Source organism: Lissotriton helveticus, chromosome 12 (assembly GCF_964261635.1).
Source record: "Lissotriton helveticus chromosome 12, aLisHel1.1, whole genome shotgun sequence".
Lineage (NCBI taxonomy): Eukaryota > Metazoa > Chordata > Amphibia > Caudata > Salamandridae > Lissotriton > Lissotriton helveticus.
In genome coordinates, this window is record NC_136073.1 from 717,425,826 (window position 1) to 717,435,824 (window position 9,999).

The following is a 9,999-nucleotide window of genomic DNA, read 5'->3' on the forward strand; positions in this document are numbered from 1 at the left end:
TTCAATGTAAACAGCCAGTGAATTACTTTATTTCTTAAACGTTCCAGCTCTATTTTATATATGATTCTAGTCTGGGTATACCCTTCAGGACAATGACATAAGGGAGAGCATCAGGTGGTAAATATACAAGGTATCTGGAATAGAAGCCCACAGACCAACCTTTTCTTTACTATAGTGGTTCGATAAATTATCTTCAGTTCCCAGAGAGGGTGCACACTGAAAACCCTCTAGTGTGTTATTTTCATTTTTATGAGGTCTCTGTAGTGCAGGAGGGCAAGAAGGGTAATCAGAGTTTGATGGCTTCTCTGGCTCTTTTTTACAATCTTATTGGGCATTTTGTACCATTTAGGGGGGATTTGATAAACTGTATTACTGTGTTCCCTAGAACTTCCACAATCTCCATAATTTCCTTTAGTTCCTGGAAAACCTTTTGCTTTATATTATTGAGTTTTGTATGTAATTTCTTTATAAGAGGTTCTAAGTATATATGAATGTGAGGAAGGGTGTGCAGCGGGCCGGAAAAGCAGGCGAGGAGGCCGTATATAGTGTGCTATACTGGCTGTTTATTGCAGATAGTCACAGTGTAAGACACAGGGAAAGCAAAAGAAGGCTTCAGGGTATGGGATCCGCTCCGGGTCTTGAATACAGCTCGCTGTCTTCAGGTGTTCCAACGGCGGCTCCGGTGATGCGGAGGATCCACGGAGGGCAGGAAGAAAAAGAGAAAACAAGGGACCGTTAGTCCTATCCTGGTCTCAGGACGCTCTGTACCGCTCACCGTCGCCCGGGACGTGGTGTGGGAGGGACGGAAAGAGACCGTGAGGGAAGGAGGGTATCGGGAGGTAGGAACACAGGTCGGTAAGAAGAAAGGGTGCTCAGTCGGGACGTGAAGGGAAAGGCTGGGCATGCAGTGGGGTGCTATACAACTATACTACAGTGTAGGGGACGTGACTCTAAAGAGAGGGGAAAAACTGTACAGGGATTTTTACAGGGTCTCCTAGCGAGCAGAAAATAGGAAGGTGTAAGGCACTCACGCGGTCCGCCGTAACTCTCCGGTGAGTTACGGCCGCTCTTCAGCCACCTCCTGTGGACTCCACCACTCTTCGGTCCACACGTCTGCTTCGGCCGTCTGCTCTCCGTCTCCAGCTTCTTCTCCTTCACCGCCTCCAGTCCGAGGGTCCTGCCACGAATCTCCGACACCGTTCTCTTCCTGGTTCCCTGTTTTATCCTGTTCTGTCGCTGCCACAGGGGCGGAGCTTCCGAGGTCCGCGAGATTTGAGTCCCTCAGACTCGGTGTTCTGGTTGGTCCCTGTGGGAAAAAGAAGGGCGGGATTCTCCGGGTTATGGCTGGTGCTTCGAGTCTTGTCCTTGTGATGGCGTTTTGGTGTCAGGGATACAGACCCGGTGGTAGCGAAGGAGGTAGGTTCGGGGAAGGGCTGTGTTCATGTTGGGGTTGCCGGGACGGCGTCTCACATACCCTTTCCCTAGCTGTCCTTCTTGTACTGGAGGGAGAAGGGTATCTCGAGAGGAAATCCGCATTGCCCTGATCGGATCCTTTCCGATGTTTGGTTTTGAAGTGGAAGGGCTGTAGGGATAGAAACCATCGGAGGACCCGGTCGTTCTGACCTTTGTTCCGGGCCATCCACTCCAAAGGGGCGTGATCGGTGTAGAGGACAAAGTCTCTGCCCTCCAGATAATATCGTAGATTGTCCACCGCCCATTTGATGGCTAGGGCTTCCTTTTCCACCACCGCGTAATGTTTTTCACGAGGAAACAGCTTGCGGCTTACATAGAGGATGTGCCTTTCGTTGCCCAGGGCATCTTTCTGGGACAATACGGCCCCTAATCCATGATCGGAGGCATCCGTTTGTAGGATAAAGGGAAGTGAGTAGTCGGGGGGAATCAGGACAGGACTTGAGGTCAAGGCTTCTTTTAAGTCCGTGAAGGCCAGCCAGGCTTCGGGAGAGGGGTTCCGTAACTTCTCGTCAGACCGGTTTGATTTTTTTAGCAGATCCGTGAGGGCGGCTGCTCTCTGGGAAAAGTTAGGCACAAACCGTCTATAATACCCGAGAAGCCCTAAGAAGGCTCGAAGGTCTTTTTTTGTTTGGGGGAAGGGAAGGGACCGAATAGCTTCTGTTTTACTTTCTTGGGGTCTTATCAAGCCATCCCCCAGAAGATACCCCAGGTATTTTACTGTCTTCGCCGCCAGGGTGGTTTTGGCGGGGTTAATGGCGAACCCGAAGGAGCCTAGGGAGGAAACAACGTCAAACAGATGCTGCAAGTGTTGAGGCCAGCTGTCGCTGAAGATGATAATATCATCTAAATAGGCGCCGGCGTACTGTGAATGGGGTCTCAAGACGTGGTTCATAGCACGCTGAAACATGGCGGGGGCGCCATGAAGACCAAAGGGCATGACTAGAAACTGGTATAACCCCTCAGGGGTGGAAAAGGCTGTCTTCTTTTTGTCTTGTTCCCTGAGAGGTATTTGCCAATACCCCTTGCATAGATCCAGGGTCGATATGTACTTCGCCTTTCCTATCCTCTCAATCATTTCATCCACCCTGGGCAAGGGGTAGCTGTCGAAGGTAGAGACCTTGTTGACCTCACGAAAGTCTATACAAAAACGGACTGACCCGTCTGGTTTTGGCACAAGGACGATAGGGGAATTCCAGACACTAACTGAGGGCTCTATGATTCCCATCTTTTGCATGTCAGCTATCTCCTGTCGTATAACAGCCCGACGGGCCTCGGGGACTCGGTAGGGCCTCAAGCGGACTACTTTCCCTGGTTCCGTTTCTATTGCATGCTCAGTAATGCTGGTTCGGCCAGGAGAAGAGGAGAAGACCTTTTTTAGAGGTTCCAGGGTTTCTCGTATCTCCTGGGTTTGTGCGGGGGTCAGTTCAGGGTCAAGACAGGAGTCAAAAGAGAAAGGAAGGAGGTTGGGATTTCCGTATAGAACTGGACGGGGTCCTTCCCATTTTTTAAGCAGATTTACGTGGTATATCTGGGAAGTTCCACGTGTAGGGTCTATTTCTACCTCATAGGTAACCGGGGTCACCTGCCGGAGGATGGTGTAAGGCCCTTGCCACTGTCCAAGAAGTTTCTGGTCGGACGAGGGCATCATGAGGAGTACCAAATCGTTGACAGCAAAGACGCGGGACCTGGTGCCCTTATCATACTGCTTCTTTTGGCTGTCCTGAGCGTTCCCCAGATTCTGTCTAACTATGTCCCGGATCATGGATAGGTGCGTTTTCAGATTCTCAAGATTTTCGGGGAGTGGACGTGTACGGTCCGGCTCGGCTTCCCAGGCCTCCTGTGCCATGTCTAGCAGGGTACGAGGGGGACGCCCGTACAGTAACTCATACGGAGAGTAGCCTGTGCTACTCTGGGTTTTGCAGCGGATGGCAAAGAGGGCCAAAGGTAGCATGTCCTCCCACCTTTTTGCTTCCAGGCCCAGGAGTTTTTTTAGAGTCTGCTTTAGGGTGGCGTTGTAACGCTCCACCAATCTGTCCGTTTGCGGATGGTAGGCGGAAGTTCTGATTTGTTTAATTCCGAGTTTAGCGCATACTCGTTTCATCAAGGCAGAAACAAAAGGCGTGCCCTGATCGGTCAGGATTTCCCGGGGAAATCCTACCCGAGAAAATAGGGAGATCAGTGCTTTAGCTATCGTTTGGGTAGTGGGTTGGCGTAGGGGTATGGCCTCTGGAAAGCGAGTGGCATAGTCCACTACGACTAGGGCATAGCGACACCCGCTACGGGAGGGCAAGAGTGGTCCTATGATGTCCATCCCTATTCGGCTGAATGGGACGTCTATGAGAGGGAGGGGCTGCAAAGGCACTCTGGGGGGTCTGTGTCGGCTGTTTTTCTGGCATACAATGATTTCCCGACAAAAGGTTTTCATCCTTTGATACACCCCGGGCCAATAGAACTTCTCCAGTATGGTTTGGCTGGTTTTCTCGTCCCCGAAATGACCCCCCAGAAGGTGGCTGTGGGCCAGGAAGAGGACTTTGTCCTGGAAGGGACCGGGGATAAGTAGCTGTGCATTTTGTTGTGGCCCCCCTTTTCTGTATAGCAACCCGTTTTTCTTAAAGAAGTAAGGACCTACTTGCAAGGGGTCTTCGTGATCGAGGGCTCTTCCCCAGGCTTCCTGAAGAAGGGGATCCTCTTGTTGGGCGGCTCTGAACTCCCTGTCGGTCTGCCACGGGTGGTCTTCAGTAAATGCGGGGAAAGCGCTGACGTACTCTTTCTTCTCTTTTCTCTTCTGGCTTTTTGTTTTGTGGGGTTTAGGAACCGTCACTGGATGGGTCTGTCCCTGATAAGGAGCGTCCTTCCACCACTGTGTCAGGGAGTCAGAGGTGTCCTGGAGAAGCAAAGGCAGTCCCGGATAATCGCTCCCTAGAATGGCTTGTTCGGGGAGAGCGGGCACAAGACCAATGGTGAGGGATGTTCCGGGGTCGTGCCGATGCTGGACACGCACCTGGGTAGTGGGGTACTGTTTGGTGTCCCCATGGACACATTGGATGGCAACCATCCCCGTAGGACTGACTGGCTGGACCAGGTCTTGAGGCCTCAGGACACTCTGACGGCAGCCGCTGTCGGCAAGGGCCATCAGTTGTTGACCGTCGATAGACACAGGACAATGGAATGCTGGTGGTGTGGTCCCGGGAGGGTCGCACAGATAGTTCCTTACAAGGCCGACCTCCATCGGCTCTTCCTTCTGCGGGCACATCCGGGCGATGTGTCCGAACCCACCACACGCATAGCACTGGGGTCCGGGATTAGGGGGGCGGAATATGACCGGGGAAGAAAACAGGGGAGCAGGTTCTGGTCTTCGATTTGGTAGGGGCCGGAGAGGACGAGACTGCACAGCATTCGGGCCCCGGTGTGGATGTTCCTCCTTGCCCCGCTGGAGTTCCTGTGCTCGATTAAAGGCTGAAGCTATCTCAATGGCCGTTTCCAGGGTGAGTCTGGAATGTTGCCTCACCCAACGCTGGGTGGCCGGGTGTAAGGAGTTCAGAAACTGTTCCAAATATATCTTCTCAAGGATGTTCTCCTTTGTGGAGGTCTCGGGCCGGAGCCATCTGTTTGCAAGATCCCTAATCCGAAAGGAGAGGGCCCTTGGATTCTCTTGGGGCCTCTCTTTTGCCTGTCGTAGCTTTAGTCTATAGGTGTCATCGTCAATCCCAAGACGTTCCAATATGCACCGCTTGATATCCGCATACGGTGTGGTGCCCTGTATGTTGGCCTGTTGATAGGCGGCTTGTAGGTCGCCCGTGAGAAGGGGACCCAGATATTGACCCCAACGGTCCATTGGCCAATTGGCTGCTTGGGAATGACGCTCGAAGTTCGTGAAGAAGTAGTCCGGGTCTTCTCCCGGGACGTACTTCTGCAGTACCACAGAAGGGAGGGAAGCTAGTGGTCTCTGTTGACCCAGGGCCGTTGTTAACTTCTCCATGGTTTGCTCGTGGACTGTCCCTTGTCCCTTCAGGACGTCGTGAAGCTGTCCCCTGTCGTCTTCGGCGGTCTTTAGGAACTGCTCCATAAGTTTACCGAACTGTTCCTGGGATTCCGCCATCTTTCTGACAACGGCCTCCATGCTTCCAGCGGATCCCACTTCTGACACCAGATGTGAGGAAGGGTGTGCAGCGGGCCGGAAAAGCAGGCGAGGAGGCCGTATATAGTGTGCTATACTGGCTGTTTATTGCAGATAGTCACAGTGTAAGACACAGGGAAAGCAAAAGAAGGCTTTAGGGTATGGGATCCGCTCCGGGTCTTGAATACAGCTCGCTGTCTTCAGGTGTTCCAACGGCGGCTCCGGTGATGCGGAGGATCCACGGAGGGCAGGAAGAAAAAGAGAAAACAAGGGACCGTTAGTCCTATCCTGGTCTCAGGACGCTCTGTACCGCTCACCGTCGCCCGGGACGTGGTGTGGGAGGGACGGAAAGAGACCGTGAGGGAAGGAGGGTATCGGGAGGTAGGAACACAGGTCGGTAAGAAGAAAGGGTGCTCAGTCGGGACGTGAAGGGAAAGGCTGGGCATGCAGTGGGGTGCTATACAACTATACTACAGTGTAGGGGACGTGACTCTAAAGAGAGGGGAAAAACTGTACAGGGATTTTTACAGGGTCTCCTAGCGAGCAGAAAATAGGAAGGTGTAAGGCACTCACGCGGTCCGCCGTAACTCTCCGGTGAGTTACAGCCGCTCTTCAGCCACCTCCTGTGGACTCCACCACTCTTCGGTCCACACGTCTGCTTCGGCCGTCTGCTCTCCGTCTCCAGCTTCTTCTCCTTCACCCCCTCCAGTCCGAGGGTCCTGCCACGAATCTCTGACACCGTTCTCTTCCTGGTTCCCTGTTTTATCCTGTTCTGTCGCTGCCACAGGGGCGGAGCTTCCGAGGTCCGCGAGATTTGAGTCCCTCAGACTCGGTGTTCTGGTTGGTCCCTGTGGGAAAAAGAAGGGCGGGATTCTCCGGGTTATGGCTGGTGCTTCGAGTCTTGTCCTTGTGATGGCATTTTGGTGTTGGGGATACAGACCCGGTGGTAGCGAAGGAGGTAGGTTCGGGGAAGGGCTGTGTTCATGTTGGGGTTGCCGGGACGGCGTCTCACAATGAATCATGGAACCTTGTGTACATACACATTCTTTGAGGCAGAACTCTTCCTAGCAAAACCTTGAGTGAAACCTCCGTCATCTCAAGAAAATTAAGCCCTTCATCCCTGCTGATGACTTTAAATCTGTTTTCCAATCGCTGGTCCTGTCAAGAATCAACTATGGTAACGCTATCCTCGCTGGAACACCTAAAGCACACTTAGCACCACTCAAATCTGTGCTCAACCTAACTGCTAGACTTATCTCCGACTACAAACATTTTGACCACATCTCCCCTGCCCTGAAAACCCTCAGTGGCTACCCGTCAAAGGCAGATCCACCTACAAGTTTGCATGCATCACGCACAAAGCCCTTCACCAAAACATCCCGTAGTACCTCTCAGATAAACTCCACAAAGCGGGCTGCGCCCGACCGACGGGGAGCACCAATGCCCTTGTTCTAGTCACCCCTCTGTTAAAGAAGAAATGCACACAAGCTCGCTCCTTCTCCGTAAATGCTTCAACCATCTGGAATACCATGCCTAAAGACCTGCGCTGTCACCCCTCCTACTTCAGCTTCAAAAAAGACCTAAAACTGCACCTCCTCAACAAATATTGGGGTCCATAATACTTGCCTCTGACACTGACTCCTACTCTGCACCCCCGTCAGGTTCCCCTCTATTGCCCTCCAGTCTCTCTCCCCATTCCCCCTCTTACCTCACCACTCTCATGCTATTCTCTCACCCCCCCAAATCCCCTCCCTGCCTCTATCTATTCATCCTAGATCTATCCTTACACAACCCCTCCCACTGTCTTCCGTCTCCTATACTTCTTCCCCTTCCCTTATATTTTCTTTACCCACCTACCCTAGCCTAAATACTCACTGCTCTCTTTAGATTAATATATTCTTTATGTAAATATCACTCGCATGTATCTGCTCTCTTTGGTCCAATGGTTCTTATTGCTATTTCATTGAACAAATGTTTTTTATTTCCATTCCTCCTTATACTCCTGTAAAGTGCTCTGATACCCCTGGGTCTAGCCAGCGCTATATAAAACCTTTAAATAAATAAATACATATATAAGAGTGTATTCTTCTTGACAGTAGGGGGAAGTTCAGACTATGGTTAATGTGGGAAGAGTCCTTGGTTGTGTAGAGCCTAGTGTGTGTGGATCAGCAGGTTGAATTGAAATCTCATCTATACAGGGAGGCAGTGGAGTTGCTGAGGTGGGGTGTGATGTGGATTTGTCAGGAAAGGTCAAGGATGAATCTGACTGTGGAGTTGTGTATGTTCTGAAGTTTCTGGAGGAGGTGTGCAGCGATCCCTATGTAGAGTGCATTGACGTAGTCCAGTTGGCTGGTGATGAGGGCTTGTGTAACAGTGTGTCTCGTGTGGAGGGGTAGCCCTATTAAGGGGAAAATAAAGGGATTGAATGGCATTTATTATTGCTGACAACTTAGGAGAAGAATAGAATAATGAAATAAGTTATACAAATTTGGGACCAAAATCATCCCATTTCAATGCTTCAATAGGAAACCACCAGATAATGCTATCAAAAGCTTTCTCTGCATCAAAATAAGTGCAACAGTAGGGATGGCCATTTTAGAAGCTTTGGTAATAATATTTAAAAAAGGATTTTAACAAAACTAGACTGTTACAAGCCAATGCATTCTATTAGGTACAATTTGAAAACAGAAGTGAATGATTGCTCTAGACTGGGATTGAAAAGGAATAAGCAAGGACGAGCCCATCAACAAGACACCCTTTTCTGCCTCAGCCTCCACATAACAATCAGTAACCTCAAGAATCAAAATAAGTGCAACAATTGGGATGGCCATTATAGAAGCTTTGTTAATAATATTTTTTTTAAAAGGATGAGATTTTTAACAAAACCAGACTGTTCCAGGCCAATTAGGTCCGGGATGAAGTTAACTAGTCCAATGGCCAATGCTTTGAATTACTTTGCCTCAAGGGTCAGGGCTCATGGGTGACATGACATCCTGGATACATGGCCTTCCAAGTCAGGGCTCGGGATATACATCACATCCTGGCTACTTGGCCTTTGATGTCACTCCAAGGGTCCAGGCTCTTAGCCCTGAATGTCCTGTCACCAGAAGTACGGTCATTTCTGGGCTGGGCCATGTGTCACTTTTAGTGTTAATGGAAGGCATTCTGGCTTTTTAGCATGTGAATATATCAATTAGCCACTAAAAGGTGACCAATCTGCCAATGCACAGCACCTCACAATGTAAGTAACTTTTAATACGCTTAAACTAGCCACATATTTATGTTGCAATCTACAAATGTTGTCAAGGTGGATCATTTGGCAAGTATGGCAAATAAATAATTATGCAAAAAAGGCAGCAGAGTCAACTTATGTACTACACAGTAGCACTACCCATAAGAAAATTTGGGCAAGAGCATGGCTTCAACAAGATACGTATAATAATTAAAAAAAAAAGGGCAATAAACTATCATGTGAATGAGTGCTACACTTTAATTTGCTTTATTTCACTTGCTTACATTCAAAATCCTCAGGATAAAGAAAAAGTACATCATAGTATGAACACCTCTAGGATGTTATTCTGCGCTAAACAAAAAATTACACAACTGTTGACGTGTTACGCACTAAAACACAAATGTTGCTGAAGCCATACGTGACTAGTAAAAATATGACTAAATTAATTATGTGGATTTGCAGCTACGTTTAGCACCTTACATTAAAAGGTTGTAACGGATTTCCAATAAGAATCCCATTATTTTATATTTTTGTACAAACAGACCCTGTTCCAGACCTACATATAGAAAAGGAAGCACTCAGCACTACCAATGATGGGTGCAATGTCACACTGGTGTGTCGGATCGCCAGTGGACATGATTTCAATTTCCTCTGGCTAAAGAGAGATACGAGAGAATCGACAAGGTACCAGAACATCTCTGATGGACAAACGCTAAGGCTCTCACTAAGTACAAACCAAATGGATGCAGAATACTTTTGCCTGGTCAGCAATCCTGCCGAGCACAAGAACACTTCCACTTCCCATGTCTGCCCAAGAGATAATTTGTTGATCCGTTCCCTTCCATTGTGTTGTACGTATAGTAATAGCATTAATATAGCGCTTTCTACCCCTGATGAGGTATTGAAGCCTTTCACTGGGCAGCACTCTGCTCCAGTAACCCTCTGTTAGTGTTTAGTCCAGTGTCTATTTATTATTGTGAAAGATCTTATGATCTCTATGAGCATTTACTTTGCATTTTTATGCTGTAAATTGAATTAATAGGACTTAAGTGAGACCATTAGTTGGGGGCATGGGATTTCATGCAGATGGTTAGTGGGATAAATACAAGAGATAGAGGGGATGCATTGGTATTACTTGCAGAGGAGTTTGCTGTGATGTCTAAAATGAGGTGTCGGC

General features: G+C 49.1%; 1 protein-coding gene across 1 annotated transcript in view; it reads left to right on the forward strand.

The window, feature by feature from the left end:
- LOC144798107 (CD48 antigen-like) overlaps positions 1 to 9,771 on the forward strand; it is a gene marked incomplete at its 5' end in the record, with an annotated part of 145,511 nt that extends 135,740 nt beyond the window's left edge. The window contains one exon of the mRNA XM_078668869.1: positions 9,365 to 9,771. Within this exon, the coding sequence (XP_078524995.1) occupies positions 9,365 to 9,771 (407 nt within the window). The remainder of the gene's footprint in view (positions 1 to 9,364) is intronic.
- Between the last annotated feature and the right edge of the window lie 228 nt (positions 9,772 to 9,999).